The 26803-nt window shown below is 40.3% G+C and overlaps 2 protein-coding genes across 2 annotated transcripts; both read right to left on the bottom strand.

Moving 5' to 3' along the window:
• Positions 1-1755: 1755 nt before the first annotated feature.
• LOC137269792 (E3 ubiquitin-protein ligase TRIM33-like) lies at positions 1756-13545 on the bottom strand. Its single transcript, XM_067803631.1, has 6 exons — positions 13504-13545; positions 9521-10560; positions 8925-8983; positions 8684-8732; positions 6965-7024; positions 1756-2579 (listed from the first exon to the last, which is right to left on the bottom strand). Exons 2-6 carry the CDS (start codon positions 10557-10559, stop codon positions 2140-2142), a joined length of 1647 nt encoding a protein of 548 aa, XP_067659732.1. The 5' UTR covers position 10560; positions 13504-13545; the 3' UTR covers positions 1756-2139.
• Positions 13546-18705: 5160 nt separating this feature from the next.
• On the bottom strand, positions 18706-25767 carry LOC137269794 (E3 ubiquitin-protein ligase TRIM33-like). Its single transcript, XM_067803632.1, has 4 exons — positions 25733-25767; positions 23630-24678; positions 23450-23514; positions 18706-19367 (listed from the first exon to the last, which is right to left on the bottom strand). Exons 2-4 carry the CDS (start codon positions 24675-24677, stop codon positions 19314-19316), a joined length of 1167 nt encoding a protein of 388 aa, XP_067659733.1. The 5' UTR covers position 24678; positions 25733-25767; the 3' UTR covers positions 18706-19313.
• Between the last annotated feature and the right edge of the window lie 1036 nt (positions 25768-26803).

Below are 26803 nucleotides of genomic sequence, written 5' to 3'. Positions count from 1 at the left end.
ATAATACATTAGCGTCGGAATCAATGTTATATTAAATCCAATCGTGATCATATCACTACTAACAGTGAGACTATATACAAATTGTAGATTATCCCTGTTAATGATAAATTGATAAATTCCACGTGATTACATACAGGATGTTTTCATAAACGTACACCACATTCACGTGTCGACTGTTTCATAAGTGACTGGTCACAGATTTATGGTAATGTGATTTAAGTTCGTATTTTTAATAACTTTTTCCAACTCGTGAACCTATCTATGACAACGGAGCTGAAATAGAGTAATGCGTTCACCTGTGAATGACGCCTCATGACACTTTACTTTGTTCTTCCCTGTAAATATGTTTGTAATGGGGTTACTCTCACACAAACTAATGAGTGAGTGAGTATGGTTTTAAGCCTCTTTTAGAATTATTCCAGGAATATCACGACGGGGGACACCAGAAATGGGCTTCACATATTGTACCCATGAGGGTAATCGAAACAGTATCCTCGACGTGTCGGGCGAACGCCTTAACCACTAAGCTACCCAATTGCCCTTACCACACAACTGACGACTGGGTCTAGTTTTGACTGTATGTGTACACATGGACAGAAAATAACGAGTGCTAAAATTATAACCAAAGTAAAACAACTTTGAGTTATATCATGAATACATCCGTTAATGTTCTTTTCTTCAGACACATACAGTTTTTTTATGACGGAAGGTTTCGATTGAAAAGATATGATATACTATTTAAATGCATCCATAAATCACAAAAAGAATTCCATCAGATTCCGTATACAGATTTGCAGTTAGACTCATGAGTGATAACAGTTAGACACTGTTTGGAGATAGAAGGTCTAAAGAGAATGGGGATTAGCCAAAATTTTAGTTAGCTTTACTCTGCACTCAGCAATATTCCAGCTATATGGCAGCGGTCTGTAAATAATAGAATCTCGATCAGACAATACAGACATCAACAGCATGAGCATCGAGAGAGGGGAAGTGTGACAAGAAGTTCAGTAACAGCATCCCGCACAGAGTTGTTTCCCTTTGAACCCCCGCCCGTGCAGCTAAACCACAATCAAGTCGGAGAAATATAATGTTTAACCTCTGATGTCACTGATATAACTTTTTATCCTTGTTCTTGTTTTATGTATCTAGTGTGTGTGTTGCTCATTGTAGAATAAATAATGCCATTAGACATGCACAAACTGCAGTCACCTTTTCCGTAGTCATTAGCGAGTCTGTGTACTGTTACAGCATACATTTAAAATATGCCATTTCCGCTTCTCTAAACTAAAAATTGATCAAGTGTAGATTTCAAACACTTCTTACTGACAATAAAATCCAGTTAATTAAAGAAACAAAAGATTCTGTGATTTTGATTGTGTTTCGGAATATGCGTCTCACCACATACACGAGGACATTCTATGTCCGCTTCAATCACTTTCACCACATCTCGTCACTGACATCAAATGTGACGTGTGTGGATTCACAACTACAATAATTTCATCACAACTGTTCATGATGGGATTTAAAACATTTACATTACAGAGTAGAAACCAAATATGGTAATAGATTCATGATTTGAAGCAACTTTTGATGAATTTGTGGATTCAGTTATTTGTTGTGCCATTTACCAGACATGTATGAAATGTATGATAAACTGGTCAACTACTGCAGAATAATAATCATAACAATAGTCATGTGGGGAGGCAAAATGTTTGTAACATCCCACAGAATCCAGTCAAGTAGAAAAACAACACATTTAGCTGACCTCGTTACATTCTTGTACACAACAAACAACACATGGACAGACAACTTATACGTCCGCCTCAATGACTACAATTACATTTGACAGTTTAAATATATATGTCACACTTACATGTTTACACAATGTCATGTTTATTTTATTGTCTAATTCAAGGCGTCATAGATAAGTGACTTCTTGGTGTCAGTCATGGTGATATCTGCTCCACTTATCACCTTCATGTTGACTGTGTAGCGATCTTTAGGCCCAGCACCAAACACGGGAAGAAGAGACTCCCTCCACTCAACATCCACCTTGGCTAAAACAACCTCTCTGTCCAGGTCGATGAATGCGAGTCTCCCCCTCCCCACATCAAGCACAACGCCATAGTGGAGGGTGGCCTATGTGCCGGGTGTGTCAGACATTGTGTTACTGTAACACTTCCCCTTCTCCCCCTGCTGCCACACACTGGTACAGAGACTCCCCCGGTGTGTGGAACAGCTCCATACACTGACACACCAGCAGCGGCGCTGTTGACAAACATACATCTTACTGTCCACCTGACTCTCCTCCACCACACCCACCTCCAGGACAAGCCACCACCCTCTACTCACCACACCTACCCTAGAGTATGTCTCCCAGTACTCTGGTGTGTGGGGAGGGCAGGGGTGACAGTAGAGGGGGATGGAGGAAGGAGGATGGAGGTGGAGGCACATGTACCCCCGTAACCTGCCGCTGTGTCTGTGTTGTGTGGCGGGCCGCGAGTTGACCAGCTGACCGTCTGTAGTTACGTGGCCCATGTCTGTGTTGGTTCGAGCAGCGTCCAGTTGTAGTTGAGAACCTGGAAATATACATTTTGTTTACAGTTTAACAAATTTCCCGACTTCAGAAAACAAATTAGACATTTTATTGTCAACCTCGTTTCAAGGTTTACAAAACAGCGCACTGAACATCGGCTGCCATTTTCGTCTGTGTGTGAATTGTGTCATAACTGTGATATAAATAGATATTATAACGCTGTGAAAATATGTGTATGGGTATTCTAAATGTTTTTCATACAATTTTGCACTGACTGACAATGAAATAAACTCTCCCTAAAACATTTTGTTAGTTGAGCTGGTTAGTTGTCTGTAGTCAGAAATAGACACTTGCCGACTGAAAACACATTTGTATAAACTTCATATCAGGATAAAACTATCATTGTTTGTATTCTAAACTCTTCGTATACGATTTAGTATACAATAAGACTGACAAAGTAGTTGTTTGACGATATTTTTACATCTGAGTGTTCGACAGACCCAGTATTAACAGGTAACTTCTACGTCCGCTTCAATCACTGACCACAGCCTGAACACACTCGCTTGGCGGGACACAGGTTGTCGCGTTATGTGTATTGACTGTGACAGGTATTCTCTCATATTTGTTTTTATAACACTGTTCTCAAACTTGTCATTTTCAGATATGATTAACTCTTTAGTTACAGTTTCAGCAAGAAATAAAACATGAACGTGTACTTTGAAACAAGTTTTGCCTTTGGTAGTGAGTAAACATTCATCTTTAACGATGTGGCTTGAATCATCTTTCCTTCACAGAAAGTATCTGTAATCAAGGATAGTCTACAGTCTTCTATTCTCTGAAGAGCAGACAAACACGTTTACTCATTTCAGTGAATATTCAATTCAACATGTAAAACCTATAATTTTCGAATAACAATCAAGCACTTCCAAGTACTGTCACCTTTCAGTAAACTGTAGTATCTGCCTCCTTGCTGAGCTACATGTTTTCACATATTATTATTATAATTGTAGGCTTTCATCTTACACATTTCACTGATATTAAACTAAATGATACAGTTGGAATTTGATAAGCTTATGATGAACAATTAACATTTTAGCTGAGAATTTATTCCTATTGTTAAAAATAATTTGGCAAATTTTCTGTGTCAGGCCGTTGGTAAAAGTGGAACCCCTTTGAACTAAACAGAGCCAGTTAAGTTAGGAATCGTGTAGAGAATAGACAGTGAGCATCGTGGGTCAGATAGACCCTCCGTTTGCTTGTGACATGATCATCCAGTTGTCTGTGGGCAAAATCCCGGCTTGTGTTTCTGTTTATTGTAGTTCTCTTTTACTACCAGTTGATGTAATATCTCCGTTTATTGTTTTTTGATGAAACTCAACAAGAAGAGGATTAGTTTCAACTGAATATATGTTTGACTGGTTCATTGTTGTTTAATGCCGCAATCATCAATCTTCCAGCAACATGGCGATGGTCTGTACATAATCAAGACTGGACCAGAGAATTCGGTGGTCAACATCATGAGCACAATCCTAGTCAGGGAACCCGACCACCCGGCACCATTAGTCAGTCGTCTTTTTACGACAAGCGTGCGCTACTAAAGATCGATTTTAACACGGGTCGTCATGGGCATAGTAGCATATGACATGTTTGGCTTTTCTACCCTACGAACGGTTATACGTCCTCAAACGCTTTTGGACGTGAAGTGATGGCGCCGTGTGAGCCGATTTCTATCTATAGACGGGGACACCATTAAGCATTACTCCAGATGTTGACATCGACAACAACAATGACGTTCAATTCCACTTTGAAACACGTGGAGAAACCTTTTATGTCCTGAAAGTGCAACACAGTGCTAATTAACTACATTACACCACCGACAAAGAATTCAACGCCAAAGCAGTCATCTCTCATAGCACCAAACAATAGGAGCCCCATTCTTTTTAATCCTATCTAGTGAATACTATGTTTGATACCACTGATCGATGTTATGAGAAACTCTCATTGTAAATGCCAAATGTCATCTGATTAGCTATGCATGGATAGCGTTATGTTTTTTCGGTAATTGTTTAGAAACGACAGCCGACAACTAATGACGTGTACGATAAATAGGACGGATCGTAAGTCATATGAAATATGTGTTAGCTTTCAACCCTTAAAATATCTCCTTTAACCACGCCATTCGATCTGAGATATACCTTAATTCATGAAAGCACACAATATCTTTTCTACTTCGTGGGGCGGTGGGGTAGCCTAGAGATTAAAATGTTCGTTCTTTATGGTGAAGACCCGTGTTTGATTCCTCACATGGATACAACGTGTGAAACCCAATTCTGGTGTCTCCCGTTGTTATGTTGCTTGAATATTGCTACAAGGTAAGTCAAGGCATACTAACTCTCTCACTCTCTACACAGCATATTAAAGTCGAAATAGATCGGCAGTTGTGAAAGTAAAAACACACAGTATCTTTTCTACTTTGTGGGGCGGTGGTATAGTGTAGAGGTTAAAGCGATGGCTCGTTACGCTGAAGATCCGGGATCGATTCCCAGCATGGGTGCAATGTGTGAAGCCCAATTGTGGTGTTCACCGCTGTTATGTTGCTTGAATATTGCTACAAGTTGTGTAATGACATATTAAGTCACTCACTCTCTCCACAGTACATTAAAGTCGAAGTAGATCGGCAGTTGTGAAAGTAAACATGCGTCTGTGTTTCTGTCATCTGAATCACGAATACACTGACAATATGTTGGATTGATGGGGGAAGGCCATTTTGCTTAGGAGTGTAAGTGAGAAATCCAGCTAAGCTTCTCAAGTATAAAGATGAAGACCCTTTTGCACTTACCATATATTCAACTCCAACATTTATCAATGATCAAACCATCCAATCATAAATACTCGTTCCTATGTAGTAGAAATGACCTCAGGAAATATGAAGTGTGATCAACGATCTAAAAGAGTCATTGTTGAAAAATCGAAAGCAGATGCCTTAGTTTTCAATGGTCTTTTATCAGAAGCGTTGCTTTACTTGATGTCTGATAATCAGTGATAACAGAATATACCTAGTACCATATTCAAGAAATGCATATAAGTCTACAACCCAGCACGGCGTCGTTTCTTTAAATCATATAGGGTATGTCTGTAGACCCAGTGCCATTCCAGTATTTATGAAGCTAAGAATACCACAACCCAACGAGCCTTGTGCTCTCACCGCGATATTATTGCAAGATTGCTAGAATCAGCGTAAAATACAATTCACTTTCTCAAACGGTGTTGAAAGGAATGACCGTCACACCACAGTAGGACATGTGTGTATTCAGGGAATTCAGTAGCAGCGGGTACATCATCACGTGTACAGCGCGCCCAGTACAGCATCCTGTGTAGAGCATCCATGTAGAACATCTTGTGTAGAACATCCTGTGTAGAGCATCCTGTGTAGAGTATCCTGTGTAGAATATCCTCTGTACAGCAATCCGTGTACACCATCCTGCGTATTGCATCCTGTGTATAGCATCCTGTGTACAGCACCCTGTACATAGAATCCTGTGTACAGCATCCTGTATAGGGCATACTGTGTACAGAATCCCTGTCTATGGCGTCCCGTGTGCAGCCTGCTGTTGGCAGGACGCCTACTACAGCATCCCGTGTACAGCATCCCGTGCACAGCATTCTGTGTACAGCATCCTAAGTACAGCATCCTATGTACAGGATCCTGTGTACAGCATCCTAAGTACAGCATCCTATGTACAGCAATCAGTGTAGGGCATCCTGTGTACAACATCCCGCATACAGCGTCCTGTGTACAGCATCCCATGTACAACACCCTAAGTCCAGCACCCTATGTTCAGCATCCCGTGTACAGCATCCCATATACAGCATCCTATGTTCAGCCAGCTGACTACGGCATCCTATGTACAGCAATCAGTGTAGGGCATCCTGTGTACAGCATCTTGTATACTGTATATTTGTACAGCATCCCGTCTACAGCACGAACACTACAGTTGGTGTTTAAACGGCAGTCATTGACCAATCATTTTTTATGAATGGTCGGTTGGTTTGTTGTTTAACGGTGCACTCAGAAATATTCCAACACAGATGCGTTTCTTTTGCTTTCAGTATATAATTTACAGTAGCAAAGGTTTAAATGAATGAGTCTAGTTTTACACTGTAATCAGTAACATTTCAGTTGTGTGGACACGGTTATAATTACTCGAGGCAGGGCCAATCAATTCAGTGATCAACCGACCCATGCAACTAGGGTAAGATGAAATATTTCCACCGAGGAGCTTAAACACCCGGTCTCGCTAGTTGCCTCTTATGACAAACTTGGGTTACTGAAGACCAATTCTAAGCCAGAACTTCACGCATATATGTGAAGTGGTGACAACGGCGCTTCATTAATAGTTTAGACAGTTAGCATCTGATTGTACTTACACCGCAGAGTCACCGGCGTCATCGTCCCTGTTTCACGTCTGTAGGTTTCACACCCAGCATCTGCAACATGCACCCTCGATACACATGGAAGAATCACAGAAAGAATTCAGTGAGTGAGTTTAGTTTTACGCCGAACTCAGCACCATTCCAGCTATATGGCAGCGGTCTGTAAATAATCGAATGTGGACCAGACAATCCAGAGATCATGAGCATCGATCTGAGCAATTGGGAACCGATGACGAGTGTCAATCAAGCTTGACCACCCATCCCGTTAGTCGCCTCTTACGACAAGCACAGTAGCCTTTTATGGCAAGCATGGGTTGCTGAAGGCCTATTCTACCCCGGGAACTTCACGGGTCCACAGAAAAGACACGTACTAAAACTAAATTTGATTTTAAGAATGAAAGTTGATTTCGGCTCTATTGAGCACACTATAACATCTATCAACACAAATCTCAGTCTATTTATTTTCCGAAGTGGCTTTTACTGGCCAACTGCAATTCTACTTGCTAGTCATTTCAGCTGCCGTCCATTTCCAAATGGTGCAGATGATGTATAAGATTATTAACTGCATTCTTATCAAAATATAGGTGAAAGCTATACATATCATATTATATGACTGCGTCCTTTTGCTTTGTACTTTTGAAATATTCATGAAAACTACTCCTGTCTCAACATTGCTTCATCTACCTCGAGTGAAATCTTTGTCTAACCTGGATCCTCCTGAAACATATTGCTTGAACACATCCAGCCTGATGAAGCAACAACAATTCGCCCTGAAATTTCGTGTAAAGAATAAAACGAAGTTGTTATCTATAGAACGGGTCATGTATTCCTGTTCGTCCAACTTCTAAATGCCTTTCAAAAAAATAACAAACTGTCTCCATCCAATCGTTGTACTGATAACACAGTAAGCTCCAGAACCATGAGTAGACTTTTATCTACCAGACCTACATTTGTCATTAGCCTTTGAAGCACTACCAAAGTATGCAGACACCGTGTCGAATGGGTGAGGTTTTTAAGTGCGATAAATTGCCCTTAATTCTGAAGTTTCTAGTAAAGAATAGTCTTTGACTTATAAGCATTAATTATCTAACGATGTTAATGAAGCAACATTAGAACAAAATGAAGTTGTCTGTTGAGTCTAAATAGGTTGGCTTCCAGATGGATGTCTGGAAGATGAGGAAACTGGTCACTGGCCTCGATGACAGGGACGAATAACCACAGAGCCATAGAAATGATGAATAGAAGCAGTTCCCATCAGTAACCTGAATGATGAGTCACAAATGTGTCTTGAATAACTAAACTCATGTAGTGGTAGCAGTTAGAGCCTGTGCTGGAGATTAGAGGATTATAGAGACAACTGAGTCCTGTGATCCCAAAACATGAGAGGGTCGACCATAGCTGGCGAAATACCTTACAATCCTCAGACAATTTAAGGCTGAAGATACTCTAGGCTTTACAATCGGTGATTATAGGCTTCATCACCAGAAGTAGACGATCGTGATCTTCTCGAACCTGTCAAGTTTCATTAAGCTCGTTTCGCGAAAATCATGGAAACTTTTACTTCCACAACAAGTGATTTCTGTCTAAAAATGGAAGACAACAATCGTTGTCATTTCGACATCTGGGATGTGTCAAGGTGATGTGTTTCTTTTAGCGCTGGTACAGGTCAGACAGTTCTCGTAATGTTGTTTCCTATTTCAGTGTTTAACTTACCAAAACGTGGCATTGCTGTTGGATTGTTAGGAACCTCCAAGAACTCCAGCTTGTAAGAAAAGGATATGCATTAATGTCGCAATTCAAAATTGAAAGAGCAGTAGGTTTGTTTAAAATTCAAACATCAGTTTTGTGTACAGACAATAATAGCATATGTCGCTGTTGATCGCAACTTGTTAATATTGATTACTAAGGAAGAAACGAGACACATAGGCATGTTCAGTCATTACGAAGTACTTACATGCTCGTGTTTGCTGTCAGCATCTGTTAGATGACTGCCGTCTGTCTGTGTTCCATTGTCTATAAAATAACCAACAACTGTTACAAATCAAATTGTCTACGCCTAACTGAATTGTTGTAGAAAAGTCTTGGGACTGAACATGATCATATCACCATAAAGTGACACTCGACTGAAGAATTCACAAAAAGGTCATCACATTTTCACTTTTGATCTATACTATAACCCAAAAAGGTATGGGAACACCCTAAGTTTTGATAACACGAAGCTTTTACTCAAAAATGATGCTTTTTTGACGACAATGTATTATTTCACCTAAACTCGACGAATACCGAATCAGTTGCTTCTCTACATGTTCTAACATGCTCTTTGAAATGCTCATGAAACACACAAAAAAGGTTCATTTTTACATTTGAGAATAAATGAACCCACCACATTTAAGTTTATTAATGACTATTACCTTTTGTATTACCGTGTGTGCTTGAGTTAGAGAGTGAGAAGGACATATATATATATATATAGAGAGAGAGAGAGAGAGCGAGAGAGAGAGAATGAGAAAGACAGAGAGAGAGTGTGTGTGCGTGTGTGTAAGTAGGTACCTGTTTGATCTGTGCCATATGCACTGATACACCCGAATTCCGAAATTTCGGATTTCAGCATATCCAGCCCTCTCGTGTTGAAAGTGGCTCCATGTGTCCTGAGCCTGTGTGGAGGTAGTGATGCAAGGTGCGTCTTCGTTGTGTCTTGTATTGAACTCTCCAGTGTTAGATAGTCTGAGTTTGAAGCATATCTAAGTACTGTCTTGATGTAGTCTGAGGTCCACTTGCATCGTTCACTTTCACCTTCAGAGGTAACTTGCTTGGTGTGCAGACTTAACAGTTCCCGCTTCGTCTGATTCTCAAGCTCGATGATCAGCTCCTTTTCTCTTTGGTCGAGTTTTGTCCGTAAGGAATGGAAAGTATGACGGATGGTCTCCTTCAGATCACTGCCTGTCTTCTTTGTGTCATTTATGGCTTTGTTGATACTCTCCAGGTATGCTTGGTGGGAAATACGATATGCAGACACGTTCTTCTCAAGTTCTTCTATCCGTCCTTTAGCAGCATCAGCAGCCTCATTTAAATCCGCAACATCATGATCAGCATGCTCGCCAAGTCTGCATTTGGCACAGATTAAACTGTTGCAGCTTTTATCAAAATATTCCAGAGGATAACGATTGTGTAGTTTACAAATTGATTCAAGATACATACTTCCCAGTGTTGTATCCGTAAATGTTTCCACAACATGTCGTCTGGTAGCTTTGAAACGATTGTGCAAGTTCTGACAGTATTCGCAGAGGAACTCTTCACACTCCTGACACCAACACACAGCCTGGTTGCCGTCATCGTTTGTACAGAGGAGGTCGGTGCGACGATGTTTAACTGTCAGATGGAATATTTCCTTCTGTCTCACTGCATCCTTCTGGAGTGTTGTGTCTGTGAGTTTGACCTCCCTCTGACATGTAGAGCATGATATGACACCACCAGCGGCAGATGTCACACATGTCTCACACACGGAGTGAAGACAGGGCAGTAGGTATGGGGCGGGGCCTTTCAGGGTAAACTTCTGCTGACAGACAGAACATTTGGAGAAGGCGTCCATTCTGAAACAAATATTATAGTTGTCTCTGTTCCATCGATTGCACCTCTCAGAAAGGGCATACTGATTCCAGGAAAATGCATACGCTCAACCGGAGTATTGATTAAACCAGCATTTAAATTAAATATTCATAGTCACCCTAACTGCTGTTACTGACTCATTTGGGCAATCAATCCTTTTTTCTCCAGTCACAGTCAACAAACCACCCAAGTATATTAAAAACAACTTACAACATCAATGACACACATGTTCTAATTTTACTTTAAAAAAAGAAAACAGACACACAAACAAACACGTTCTCCACGACGTCTGCATTCCTGAACAGCTGGAACCTGCTTACGTCTGAGAACATCACTCTCTGCCACTGTTTCTTTTACTACTGGCAAACTTTACGTGCTCACCAAAGACCTAGATGTCGATGTTGAAGCGTCAACTGTACATCACATAACATCTGCAGGCACAGATACCGTCTTGTCTGAGTCGTGAAGCTGATATTTGTAAACTAATGGGATGTTCTGTCTCTGCTGACCCGTGAAGATCTGGTGTAGAATAGGCCGTCAGCAAACCCATGATTACCATAGAAAGGTGACTATGCTTGTCGTAAGAAGTGACTAACGGGATTGGGTGGTCAGGCCCGCTGGCTTGGTTGACACATGTCATCGGTTTCCAGTTGCGCAGCTCGATGCTCATGCTGCTGATCACTGTATGGTCCAAAAGTCGACTATTTACAAACCGCTGCCATATAGCTGACCATTTGATCTCGTTAGTTGCCTTAGTTGCTGAAGGCCTATTTTACCGGACCTTCACGTGTTTGACATTTTGGAGTTGCCAAGGGTATTGCTACAGTATACATAAGTGCATCGCCTTTATGTATCTCTTCTGGTTACTCAACACGTACTCTTAACACCTTCTGCCTTCTCCAAATATAAACTTCATTCACCATCTCAATATCCCACACCATAGCATTTTTTTGACTGCATTTAGAGTTCGGCTAAGATATATTTATTTCGAAAAATGATTTCGCAAGTCTAGTTTTCAAAGGCATACTGTTGATATAAAATCTCTTCTGAAATCCGAATTATATGTTGCTGTAATCCGAGAGAAATGAGCAGTCAGCGCAATGTATAAATTTCGAACACCAGTTCACAACTCAAGTGTCAACATTACTTGTAATAGGGTATTGTTCAATATGCCTTATACGGAATTTGTGTGTAAAAACTAATACCTTTATTTAGTAGAAGATGAATACCATGTTTTCTATAGAAAAGAATTACCTCATTACAGAAATAATGGTAGAATTGTGTTCTAAATTTCATTTAGCTTATTTGAATTTAAGGTAGTACGTTAGGTAAGCTTATATTTCGATACGTTATTCAAAATAAGATCAAAAGGCCGACACTGGATATGTGACCTAAATATACTTTATCCAACAACTGTCCTACAGGCCATATGATATGACATCTACTAGCATACACTGTCACCCCAGTCTGTATGCTATACACCTCTACCCCTATCACCTACAGTGTTTAATATCCACTAACACCCGCTATCCTTTTCCAGTCACCCCAGTCTGTACACTTTACACCTCAACCATAACCTCCTGTAGTGTCTATCATCTACTACCGTACACTGTTCGATCGGGTGGTCAGGCTCGTTGACTTGGTTGACACATGTATCGGTTCCCAATTGCGCATATCGATGCTCGTGTTGTTGATGACTGGATTGTCTGGTCCAGACTCGATTATCTTCTGACCGCCGCCAAATAGCTTGACCACTGCTGAGTGCGGCGTAAAACTAAACCGTACACTGTTTGCACCAACCCTCCCCTGAATTTACACCATTTACTACACCTTAACATCTATCCCCTACACACTGGTATATCTACCGGCATACACCATCCACCCTTATCCACCCTTGCATGTACACCACTTATACTACACCTTAACCTCATTCTCCACTCTGTGATATCTACTAGCATGCACTATCCACCCCCACTTACCCCTGTATGTTAATTCCCCTTCCCCACGAGTTAATAGTCCCCCGGACAACAGCCGCGCCCCCTCCAATCATAACAAAACACACAAACTAAATGTTCTGATGTTATTTATATTTATAGCACTATATAACACCACAACACATCATCTTAAGAATCAATACGTGTATCAATTCATTTAAAAGGACAGATAAATATACACCATTTATACCACATTTTAAACCCAATCTTCACGTTGTGATATACTATTCACTCTCACCCACACACCCAATGCTACCCACCAGTACACATAATTTGCTACACCGTAACGCCAATTTTATTCACCCGAAACATCTCCATAAACCTTCTGCTACCAGTGATTTAAGTCCACCCGTGTTTTTCATCTACCACTACCACTAAACACTTATTGTATCAAAGGAATCTGTTAATATATACTATTACTCCACCCGTATATACCATACACCTTGTGCTGTCACCCCTGCAACTCCGACCTACATATCCTACCGCACAATCGCCGGGTGTTTAGGTCATTGTGACATGTCTCCATCTTTGTTAATCTAAAAATACCCTATCCTACCCACCCTGTCGTTTACGCTGCCTTGAAAGCATTCATGGTGACGATACTTCAAATTAAGGGTTCAGGTTTATCTTCTGAACTACGCTCCAATCAACACCATGTTTAACTGCCACAGAGTCAAAAGATCTGTTTTTGCTGTTTCTGTGTTAAATTACACGGATTGTGCAAAACGCATTAGAATGAATGACGTCTGAGGCAAGAGTGGCAATGTTAGGATAACCTCTTTGATTTGACTCCCGACTGTAGAAGCTTAACGTGTGACATAAGTAGAAAATGAATCATCTACTATCTACGTCTTTTTCCGACTTTGACTGGAACTATATCTATATCAAGACAATTTTACTGGGTTATATTGAGACAGGACAGGACACACTTACCTGGAAGTTCGACTTCCCTGTTGTACATGTCACTTCCGGGTCAGATCGTTATGCGCGAGTTTTATAGCTATCGAATTATAGCAGGTTATCCAATACATTGATATGGCCGTACAAACTGGTTTATTTGACGACACTGCCAATTATATTGAGATAAATGTCTACCATTTTAACTAGTGTCTCGTGGTGGGTCCACATGATTTGGTAAGAAAGTCATGCTTAATATCTGTTTTAACTAAACATCTCCACAGACGTATGCATTTTGTAACTATGCATCAATAGAGTGCATGAATTTGATTACTGAATAAATCTAAAAAAACTGTGAAATGAATGTTTTTCCTAAAATTTCATCTGTACATATAATGCAAGCAAAAATATCTTCAAAAGCTTTGTACATCTGCAATAATAATAATAACTTTAATAGTTTAAAATTTTCTTGTTGTTTGATGATAAATAAGATATGTATATGAATAAGATAAATCAGTATATGTCCCTGTGTTGATATTGTCAGGAAAAGTACTACACACACTTTCTCCCATTTTTAACTTTGGCAAATTTGTCAGCATGTCAGCTCCTCACAAGTACGGCCAATGTTTCGATTCCTTTAAAAATGGCACGACCTGTGCAGTACGTTGCAACTTTCCCTCACCCTGATCAGGTTAGAAAACATTAATACGATCACTCTGTATTTCACTCACTCAATCTCGCTCCAGCTAAATATAACACCTATGTTCGTATATGAATTGTAAGTAAACACTGACTCAGTTTGATTGGATAATGTCCTAACAAGGAATGCATTGTTTGTTTCACACAGTGTGTACGGGCTAATCTCTAAGAGAGAAGTTCATCAGTCGAGATAACCCTCACAAAGTTATTTTCCTGCGACGGAAATCTTTCTCCACCTGTGGTGTGAATTTTGTGTGAGTTGCCAACAGAGCATGTTTAATCGACATTTAGGGCATGAGTATAACATAACTGACAGGAGACATATAACTTGGGTGAAATCAGCCATATTTCTTAAGAGATATCCCAACAATGAAGGTGGATCACAAAGCTTTGAAGATGATGAGGTCACAGTCATTACTGAGTTATATACCCTACAACGTGAGATAGTTATATACCCTACAACGTGAGATAGTTATATACCCTACAACGTGAGTTAGTTATATACCCTACAACGTGAGATAGTTATATATCCTACAACGTGAGTTAGTTATATACCCTACAACGTGAGATAGTTATATGCTCTGTAACTTCATGTGTTATTTCATGCTACAGACAAACCCATACATGACAAAGTGTGCTGCTGGTTGATAAATCTGGTTGATGGACGTGATGAGGATGCACTGAAACCGTATCATGGACGAAGGTGCACTTGGTGAGACCACAGTCAACAGCAATAGGATCACTATCATAAACCAAGTGTTATGTTCCATTCACCAAGTATACATCTACATAGAAATGGGCTTCATTGTGTTTCATGTATATCTTAAATGTCGACGCCACAGAACGATCGATCTCGATTTTCCACTGAAACAAATGACATTGCGCGTATACAGCAAAACACTGTCAAAAAGTGTTCGTATGGGACCACTGGTAGTAAGTGATGGCGACAGGTAGAGACCCGTGTCACAACTGATCTCTAACAATCCAGGCTTGTCGTAAGACGCGACCAACCGGATAGTTTGATCAGGACCCCTGACTTGGTTCATGTGCTAACTGTGCAAGATAATGACAGTTCCCTGACCTCATGTTATAATTATTTCAGTGATAAAGGGTGTCCATTTTGGCATCACTTGCCGGTAAATACAACTACCGGAACGTTTGGTAAGTGCTGTTTTCATTCTTTTGCAAACAAATATGACCTTCCCTCTTGTTGTATACTGAGCGAGGTTTCGTCAGACGGAAACGGAACAAAGTGACGATGATAGAAAAACATGATTATCAGACTGAAAATAGAAATGAAATGCTCCTATCCTCAGCCTGTAGAATACGTTTCCACATTTGTGTTGATACAAATCATTGTTAACATTTGCGGCCAGCTGCTTTTCTCTGAGTTGGAATCCGATTCCATTTTGAAACAGTATGATAATGTTCCTGAAGGGGCGTGACACGTCTCAGAAGACGGAGCTCGGCGAAAGGTATGTCGCTGTAGGGAGATTCCACGTCACATTGATAACAGCTGAGTCCCTTTAATGATGTCACATGGTGGAGCAGGCGAATCACAGACAGTTATAACCTAAGCTCTCTGGACATGTGATCAGGTTGTACTTTAAGAGTTGTTGTGATTGTCAAACTGACTAATCACTGACCTTAAGACGTAATATAACTATGCACACATTCCAGATAAAAATCAACTTCTTTACGTACCGTGCGTAAGAGACAAAGCTTTTGCAACGAATAATTTAACCTGACACAGTGCAATAACGGTTATTGTGTCTGAGTGTCTGAGATAGTTATTACAGTATATTACAAACAAACATCCCATGTATTAAGTTTTCCATTTGTCACTGAATATAATTTGTCACTGAGAACCAAATGTTCCTCTGTTCTCATTTGTTACATTGCCGATACACCACCAATGGGTGGCAACCATTAACGCGCGCTGTGAGTCTTTTATCTCTCGCCCAGCATGCATGTGGGATGAACGAGTGTGAATAAGTCAGTGGGGTGTAGCCACGCGCGATCAACACGAAGTCATATCCAAAGGGACGCATGAAAATCTGGGTGAGAATTGGTGTCCAGTATGCCATGCAGTTGTAGAGGCGACTAATGGGATCAGGTGATGCGGCTTGCCGATTTTGTTGACACATGTTATCGTATCCGGAATGTCTAACGCTATGTTCATGCTGTTGATCACTGGATTGTCTGGTTCAGACTTGATTATTGACAATCCACCGCCATATAGCTGGCTTTAAGCAACGAAACAACCAACCGTATGCAAAAGCATGCGGCCTTATGTCTTTGTAATAGAGATGGCGTGATGCATTTTAAACGTCCTGTCCTACAGAATCTTCCCTGACGTACAAACAACATCCTACAAATATCTCGTGATAGACTCGTCAAGTCAAGCCATGCAGAAAATGGTCCTTGCATTCCTATGTTTAGAACCAGTGCAGGTTGGGATTATCTGCAGCAATTCATTCTTGTCATAAGAGGTGACTAACGGGATCCGCTGTGATCAGGCTCCGTGACGTGTGAACACATTCCTTCTTATGCTAGTTGCGCAGATGGATATTCGGGCTGTTGATCACTGGGTTGTCTGGTCCAGACTCGATTATTTACAGAACACTGCCACATAGCTGGAATATTAAAGAGAGCGACGTAAAACTAAACTCACTCACCCATTCCTACTATCAAATGAGAAACAAAGTTTCTATGCTTGCCATAAAAGGCGACAGTGGATCAGGTGGTCATGCTCGCTGACTGCTTTGACACATGTCATCAGTTCCCAAGCATGATACAGAACTAACACCGAGGCAGTAAGTCGGAGATGGAGTGTGGTGGACCGAAGGTGGACTATATCTTTAATCACGTATCACAACACTCTTTTTCAGATCATGGATCAACAGCGGTAAATTTCCATGGCCGAGAACTGTGATTACACAATGCCATTTAGAAAGAGGTCCAATGTAACGTATGTCATATTAATTTTGGAATTGCACTTTCCTAGTAAAGTACAAATTCTGGTACTGTTTTGTTTTTGCTGCCGATTAGGTGCCTGACTCTGTGGGTACGTGTACAACCTACTGTTACTGAGGTGAGAATGTTTATATACTTCAGATTTAATCAGATTTAATAAGCCACTTCAATATTTGTTAAATTAAAGAAGCATATGTGTTTTGGTGAAGCACAATAAACATGTGTTTACCTCGAGCTTTTATTATCAGATACTGTGAAGTGAACACATTCGTGCCTGATGAAAAACTTACATGGAAATTAAATGCTTCATTCTAAATGTGATTGTATGAAGCACACATAATGTTTGAATAACACAGGTAGTCAGGTAGTATCCATATGACTTGATCAGTAATGCCAAATTTACATTGACTTCTCCCTGTTACGGAGGTTATAATTTAACTTGCAGTTCACAAATAAAGTATAAACATGAAATGATACCATTAATATCAATGTAATAATTCAGAAAAGGGCGTTAGCACTGTACTTCTAACACCTACAATGTAATATATGTTTTACAATTAATGTTTTAATGTTATACGATTTGAAATTAAAGAAATATTAAAATTTAAACGTAGCATCCATATGCATCATCCAAGAAAAAAATCAACAGCAGCAATGTACCACACCGTGTTGAAATAAACAAATGTACTGGCGACATTGCACTTTCAGTGCCTTGAACTTATCAAGCTTCTTATTGGCATGATCACAAACAACAGTGAAACAGTGTTTTTGTTATCTTGTCAGCCTTGCCGAAACAAAAGTTAAAGCTCCCCCAAACAGCTTCTTGTTTATTTTTAAATGTCCATCACCTTGTATATGCTGAAGCCATGGTTAGTGGAATGACTGTAGTGATATTTGTTCATAATTAAAGGAACTAATCAAATATGGAGAAATCTACTATTTCCTTGTGTTTGTACCTACATAAGAAAAATGAGACGAAGAGGGTTTGAAATGAACTTCATCAACCTATACTTGTGGTAAGAGGCGACTAAAGGTATCAGGCTCCTTGACTTGGTTGAAGCATGTTATCGAATACGAGTTGTGTAGATCGATGCTCATGCTGTTGATCACCGGATTGTCTGGTCAAGATTCGATTATTTACAGACCGCCTCAGATCTCAAATACCCCTGAGTGCGGCATGAAAGGTCAAACCAAACAATTGATCTACACGACATTTTAGAATTGGACTTATAACATAAAATATTGTAACATATTCATGATTTGAAATAACTTTTGATGAATTTGTGGAGTCAATTAACCTTGTTGAGACATTTCCCAGACATGTATGAAATGTGTGTTAAACGGGTCAACTACTGGAGAATAATAATCATAACAATAGTCATATGTGGATGCAAAATGTTTGTAACATCCGACAGAATCCAGTCAAGTAGAAAAAGAACACATTTAGCTGACCTCGTTACATTCTTGTACACAACAAACAACACATAGACAGACAATTTATACGTCCGCCTCAATCCCTACAATTACATTTGACAGTTTAAATAAATAAATCACACTCACATGTTTACACAATGTCATGTTTATTTTATTGTCTAATTCAAGGCGTGATAGACAATTGACTTCTTGGTGTCAGTCATGGTGATGTCTGCCCCACATATCATCTTTATGTTGACTGTGTAGTGATCTGGCCGGCCAGCAGCAAACACGGGAAGATGAGACTCCCTCCACTCAACATCTACCTGGATAAAATAACCTCTCTGTCCAGGTCGATGAAGGCGAGTCTCCCCCTCCCCACATCCAGCACAACGCCATAGTGGAGGGTGGCCTGTGTGCCGAGTGTGTCAGACATTGTGTTACTGTAACACTTCCCCTTCTCCCCCTGCTGCCACACCCTAGTACAGAGACCCCCCTCCCCCCAGTATGTCACATCTTTCTACACTGACACACCTGGAGCGGCGTTGCAGATAAACATACCTCTCGCTATCCACACACCACACCCACCCTAGACTGTGTCTCCCAGTACTGTGGGGTATGTGGGGCAGGGGTGACAGTAGAGGAGGATGAAGGAAGGGAGATGGAGGTGGAGGCACATGTACTCCGATATTCCTGTAGCCTGCCGCTGTGTCTGTGTTATGTGGCGGGCCGCGAGTTGACCAGCTGACCGTCTGTAGTTACGAGGCACCAGTCAGTGTTGGCTCGAGCAGCGTCCAGTTGTAGTTGAGGACCTGGAAATATACCTTTTGTTTACAGTTTAACAAATTTCACGACTTCAAAAAACAAATTAGACATTTTATTATGAACGTCGTTTCAATGTTCACAAAACAGTGCACTGAACATCGGTTGACATTTTCGTCAGTGTGTGAATTTGTGTCATAATTGTCATACGAATAGATATTATAATGCTGTGAAAATGTGTATATGGGTATTCTAAATGTTTTCCATTCAATTTTACACTGACTGACAATGAAATAAACACTCCATGAAACATTTTGTCAAAAATTGTTAGTTGAGCTGGTTTGCTGTCTGTAGTCAGAAATAGACACTTGCCGCCTGAAAACACATTTGTATAAACTTTTATCAGGAGAAAACTATCATTGTTTGTATTCTAAACTCTTCTTATATGATTTAGCAAGCAATAAGACTGACAAAGTAGTTGTTTGACGATATTTTTACATCAGTATCAACAGATAACTTAATTCTACCTACCTACTTCTTCAAAGCTAAGACTTTGTTCTTAATTTTAAAGATAATTTAGCAAGGTTTCTGTGTCGGGCCGTTGGTAAAAGTGGAACCACTTTTGAACTAAACAGAGCCAGTAAACTTATAATCCGTGTAGAAAATAGACTGTATCGAGGGTCAGAGAGATCCTCCGTTTGCTTGTAGCATGATCGTTTGCATGATCCTCCAGTCGTCTGTGAGCAAAATCACGGTTTGTGTTTCTGTTTAATTGTAGGTCTCATTTACTACCAGATGATGTAATACCTCTGTTTCTTGTTCTTAATAAAAGTCAGCAAGATGTGGGTGAGTTTCAACTGAATATGCTTGACTGGTTCATTGTTGTTTAATGCCGCACTCAGCAATCTTCCAGCAACACGGCAGTGGTCTGTACATAATCGAGTTTGGACCAGAGAATCCAGTGATCAACATCATGAGCATCATCCTAGTCCGGGAACCTGACCACCCTATACCACTAGTCCATCGCCTTTGTACGACAAGCATGTGCTGCTAAAGACTGAATTGAACTCGGATCTTCATATGAACGTATGGCATGCTTCGGCTTTTCTAGCAAACACGCTTACACGTCCTCAACCGTTTTGGATGTGAAGTGAGGGCTCCATGTGAGACGATTTTATCAACATGTAGACGAGGACATCATTGATTAATAGTCAAGATGTTGTCCCCACAACAATAACGTTCAAACCCACTTTGAAACATGAGGACAAACCTTTTATATATTGAAAATGCGATACAGTGCTTATTGACTATCTTACACCACACCAAAGACGTCATCTCTCATAGCATCAGACAGTAAGGAACCCAATTTTTTATGCAACATTTGTGTATGCGATTAAGGGAAGAGCTGTTATCTCCCTGAAAACGGTTATTTTATAGAAATTCACGATTGGGGAGGGTTGCACTCAAATTAATTAAAACATGCCACACGCATGCGATATGCCTTGACTTCAAGTTCACTCTGCCTCAAAAGAGGAACAGTCTAAGTTAATCCTGTCTGGTGAATAGGACCTTTGAATAATAATTTTAGTACCAGTGATCGATGTTATGAGTATAGCTTTCAGTTTACATGCTAAATGCCATCTGATTACAAGCTATACAAGTATTGTGTTATGCATTTTTCGTTAATTGTTTAAAAACGACAGTCGACAAGTAATGACTTATTCGATAAGTAGGCCGGTTCGTAAGTCGTGGTGTAGCATAATCCCTGAAAATATATGTCAATCGATCTGAGAGACACCTTTATTCATGAAAACACACAATATCTTCTCTACTTAGTGGGGCGGTGGGGTAGTGTAGAGGTTAAAGCATTGGCTCGTTATGTTGAAGATCCAGGATTGATTCCCAACATGGGAAGAATGTGCGAAGCCCAATTCTGGTGTTCCCTGCTGTTATGTTGCTTGAATATTGCTACAAGCTGTGCAAAAACTCACTCACTCACATGTATCTGTGTTTGTGTCATCTGAATCACCATGCACTGACGATATGTTGGATTGTTGGGGGGAATGTCATTTTGCGTAAGGGTGTAAACGCGAAATTCGGCTAAGCTTCTCAAGTATAAATTTGTAGACCATTTTGCACCTACCTTATATTTAATGCAAACTATCAAAACTATTTGTTGATAAACCCCAACATATGTATCAATTATCAAACCATCCAACCCTGAATACCCGTTCCTATATCGTATAAATGACATCAGGAAATATGAACTGTGATCAACAGTCTCAAAGAATCTTTGTTAAAAAATCGAAAGCAGGTACTACACATTTCAATGGTCTGGTATCAAAAGTTTACCTTTACTTGCGGCCTAATAATCAGTCATAACTGAACATATCTCGGACCAAGTTCAAGAAAGGAAGATAGATTTACAAATCCTGCACATTCCTCTTCATGAGTGGTCAGGTGGTTTGTTGTTTAATGATGCACCTCAAAGTATTCCAGCTAAACAGTGATGCGTTTCTCTTGCTCTACAGTATGTAATGGCACAGTAGCATAGGATAGAGTAAGTGAGTTTAGTTTTACGCCCTACTGAGCAACATTTCAGCTGTATGGAGCCAGTTATAAGTAATCGAGGCAGGACCAGACAATTCAGTGATCAACATCATGAGCATCGACCAATCCAACTGGAGTACGATGACATATGCCAACCAATTCGGAGAGCTTGATCTCGCTAGTCGCCTCTTACGACAAACATAGGTTACTGAAGACCAGTTCTAAGTCAGATCTTCACGCATATCTGTGAAGTGCGGAAAACTTCATCACTTGCTTTAGACAGTTAGCATCTGATTGAAATTACACCGCAGATTCACCGGCTTCATCTTTCCTGTTTCACGTCTGTATGTTTCACACACACCGTCTGCAACATGCATCCTCGCAACGTGTCGAAGAATCACAGAAAGAAGACGTGCTAAAACTAAATTTGATTTTAACAGTGAATGTTTGTTCAAAGATCTGGGTACGACTCTTTTGAAAACACCATAACATCTATCAACACAAATCTCAATCTATTTTAATTTCCGAAGTGTTTTTTACTGCTCAACTGCAGTTCAACTTGCTATTCATTTCATGAAGGAACAAGGATTAGCTTTGAAACTTCGTGTAAGAATAAAAAAGAAGTTGTTGTTCATAGAACGTGTAATGTATTCCTGTTCGTCCAATTTCTAAATGCCTTTCAAAAAACTAACAAACTATCGCCATCCAATTGTTGTGCTGGTAACACAGTCAGCTATAGAACCACGAGTAGCCTTTGGTATCTACCAGGCCTGTTTTTGTCACTGGCCCTTGAACCACAACTGAAGTATGCAGACACAGTGTCGAAGGGGTTAGTTTTTTTCAACGCGATAAAATTGCCCTTACTTCTGAAGTTACTAGTAGAGAATGGTCTTTGACTGATGAACATTGATGATCTAACCAGATTAATGAAGCAACGTTTGAACGGAATGAAGTTGTCTTTTGAGGATTGGTGGGTCTGTATGAGCCTGAATATGTTTATATCTGGATGATGAAACCGAAAATACGGATGAATACAAACAGAACCTGAGAGCCTCTCCGGGTTGTAGCAAAAGGATATACATTGTTACGAGAGTGTATTTTCTGTAAATTGTATTTCTTATTAAGTGATATTTATGATGGGTCACAATTTGTACCATAAGTGTTCAGTGCTATTTGTATTTTAGCGGCAGTACATTAAGGTAGTTCTCTAGAGTTCATTCTCTTTGTGAATGTTTTGACAGAGGTAAACACGAGGCCGAGGAATTTCTAAGTTGACGGCGACGGTCGAATTGTGCTCGAATATTCAAGAATCAGTGACTGTGTATGCATAGGCTAATTGCTGTGTTGACACACTGGTACACACGGATTATCTGGAGTACACTAAACTACCTGCCTCTTTGTCAGTACTTGACCTGCATAACTGCTGCCTAACGCTCAGTATAATTGTTTCTCACTCTTAAACCAGGACTTTGGTGAGTTAATAATATATTTGTGACCCATTACTTTATATTTGACTTTATATTTTGAATACTAAGAAAGGAACGAGACATACAGGCATGTTTGTTCATTATAAAGTACTTACCCCCTCTTGTTTGCTCTCAGCATCAGTTAGATGACTACCACTACCATCTGTCTGTGTTCCGTTGTCTGTAAAATAACAAATAACCATTACATATCTATCTGTCTGTCTGTCTGTCTGTCTGTCTGTCTGTCTATCTATGTGCGTGTATATGTGTTTGAGAGAGAGAGTGCAAGTAAGTACCTTGATCTGAGCCATTTGCACTGATAGACCCGAATTCCGAAATGTCGGATTTCAGTTTATCCAATCCACTCGTGTTGAAAGTAGTTGCAGGTGCGTCGTACGAGTCTGTTGGTAGTGATGTGAGGTACATCTCCGTTGCGTCTTGTATTGAACTCTCCAGTGTCAGAAAGTCCCAGTTTGAAGCATAGCTGAGTGCTGTCTCGATGTAGTTTGAGGTACACTTGTATCGTTCACTTTCATCGTGAGAGGTGACTTGCTCGCTGTGTAGATTTGACAGTTCATGCTTCGTCTGATTCTCCAGATTCTCCAGATCGATGGTCAGCTCTCTCTCTCTTTGATCTAGTTGTGTCCGTAGTGAATGGAAAGTGTGGCGAATGGCCTGCTTCAGATCACTGCTTGTCTTCTTTGTGTCATTTATGGCTTTGCTGATTCTCTCCAGGTATGCTTGGTGGGAAATGCGATATGCAGACACGTTCTTCTCATGTTCTTCTATCCGCCCTTTAGCAGCATCAACAGCCACATTTAAATCTGCAACGTCGTGATCAGCATGCTCTCCAAGCTTGCATTCAGCACAGAGTAAACTGTTGCAGTTTTTGTCAAAATACTCAAGAGGATAACGATTGTGAAGCTTACAGACTGATTCAGCATACATACTTCCCAGTGTTGTATCCGTCAAGGTTACCACAACATGTCGTCTAGTAGCTTTAAAGCGATTGTGCATGTTCTGGCAGTATTCGCAGAGGAGCTCTTCACACTCCTGACACCAAGACAAAGCCTGGTTGCCGTCATCTTCATGTGTACAGAGAAGCTCTGTGGGTCGATGTTTGGCTGTCAGATGGCATATTTCCTTCTGTCTCACTACATCCTTCTGGAGACTTGTGTCTGTGAGGTTGACCTCCCTCTGACATGTAGAGCATGATATGACACCACCAGCTGCCGATGTCACACATGTCTCACACACAGCATGAAGGCAGGGCAGTAGGTAGGGAGCGGAACCTTTAAAGGTAAACTGCTGCTGACAGACAGAGCACTTTGGGAAGGCGTCCATTCTGAAACACATAAAATATTTGTCTGCAGTCCATCGATTACACTTCACAAGAATGGCACCCCACCCTGTGTGATATCCACTAGCTTACACTATCCACCCCACTCATCTATGTATGTACGCCATTTAATACACACTACGGATATCTGCTAGCATATACTATCCATCCCCACCCGTATCCCCCAGCCCCAGTATGTACACTTCTTACCGCCAATCTCCACGTTTTGATGTCCACTGGCATACACTATCATTTACCACCCTAGTATGTGGGCAGCACAATGTGTGTGGGGTTTACAGGTGGAGTACTAGTGTTTACTGGAAGAGCCGTTTGATACGATAAGTGTTTAGTGACAGATTGTACTCGTGGATGATATGGGTGGATTTAATTATTATGAATGATTGATAGCAGAATATCTAGTAGCATACACTGTCCCCAGTGTACTACACCCGTGTACCTATTTTATTAATCCTAACCGTTTCTCATGAACCTTCTGCTATCAATCATTTATGATAATCAAATTCACCAATATCACTTAATACATCGCATCAAACGAATCTTCCAGCATACACTAGTACTCCACCCGTATACCCCACACACAGTGTTCTGTCTTCCCAGTCACAACTCCGACCTGCGTACTCCACTGCACAATCACAGGGTGTTTAGGTTACCGTGACATGCAATGTTGATCAAAAAATACCCTGTCCTACCTGTCGCGTGGCTTCGTTTACGCCCCCTAAAAGCCCCCTTAGGTTATTCCTTTTAAATTACGCTCCAATCTCTACTCTATGTTTAACTGCCACAAAGTCCAATAGATCTCATCTGGCGTTTTAAAAGTTAAATTACACAGATTTTGCAACATGTACTACGAGGAATGGCGTCTCATGTGGAATAGACAATGATAGGATTACCTGTTTGATTGACGCTCGGCTATATAAGCTTTAATTGTGACCTAAGTAGATCACTTATCATCTACAATCTACGTATTTCTCTTACTTTGACTGGAACTACATCACGAGAGGTTTAACCGGGATGTTTTGAGACATGACGACGCACCCACCTGGAGGTTCGACTTCCTTGTTGAATATGTATGTCACTTCCGGGTCACATCTTAATGCGCACATTATCGCAATTCAGTTGTTGTATGTTACCTATGTGTGCTGACCATGGCCGTACAAACTGGATCTTTTATGATATTGCATGCTATGTTAATATAAATGTCTGCCAGTTTTACTACAGTCTCGCGGCGGGACCATGTGATGTTGTAAGAGAGTCCTGTACGCATAATATATATTCGATCCAAAACTCTCCACCGAGGTATGCATTCAATAACTATATATATTAATACAATGCATTAATTTGATTTTTAATAAATTGAAACCTGTAAGGTTAATGTTTTTACTACGATTGAATATTTGCACACAATGCCGCATTAATTAGATAACCTTTCACTTTATATCCTTCACATAACCTTTCACATTTTATCCTTTTGAAGTTAACATTCTTCTTGTTTGACAGTAAATAGGATCTGTATATGAATACCATATGTGCATATAAGTCTATTTACTACACGCACTTTCTCCTATTTCTAAACTCTGGCTTACAGCTCCTCGCGAATACGACCGTGCATTGATTTCTTTAAAAATGATACAACATAAGCAGTACATTGCCTCTCTACCTCGCCGTGGTCAGGTTAGGAAACATGTTTCTCAAACTCATTCAGTATCTTACCAGGTAAATATAACGCTTCTATTCGCGTATGAATTGTAAATAACATTGGAACAATTCTGTGAATTGATTGCATTGTGTTTTAACAAGGACTGCATTTTAGTCTGAGACACTATCTGCGTATTTTTTATCTCAGACTAAGAGAATTGCAAATGTCGAGATAACCCTCACAGAGTTACCTCCCTTCGACTGAAATCTTTCTCGATAACTGATGTCAATTTTGTGTGTGTTGCCGACAGAGCATGCATAATCGACTGTTAGAGAATGGATATAAAACCAAGTGACGGAATATAATATGGGTGAGATCAGCCATCTCAGTAGGTGCTCATGATTGTTTTCACCGGATAGCCTGGTTCAGACTCCTGTATTTTCAGAGTGTCGTCATGAAGTTGGAAGATTGCTG

Source organism: Haliotis asinina, unplaced genomic scaffold (assembly GCF_037392515.1).
Source record: "Haliotis asinina isolate JCU_RB_2024 unplaced genomic scaffold, JCU_Hal_asi_v2 scaffold_17, whole genome shotgun sequence".
Taxonomy (NCBI): Eukaryota; Metazoa; Mollusca; class Gastropoda; order Lepetellida; family Haliotidae; genus Haliotis; species Haliotis asinina.
Note: the sequence above shows the minus strand (reverse complement) of the source record. Positions and strands in the feature narration are given on the sequence as shown.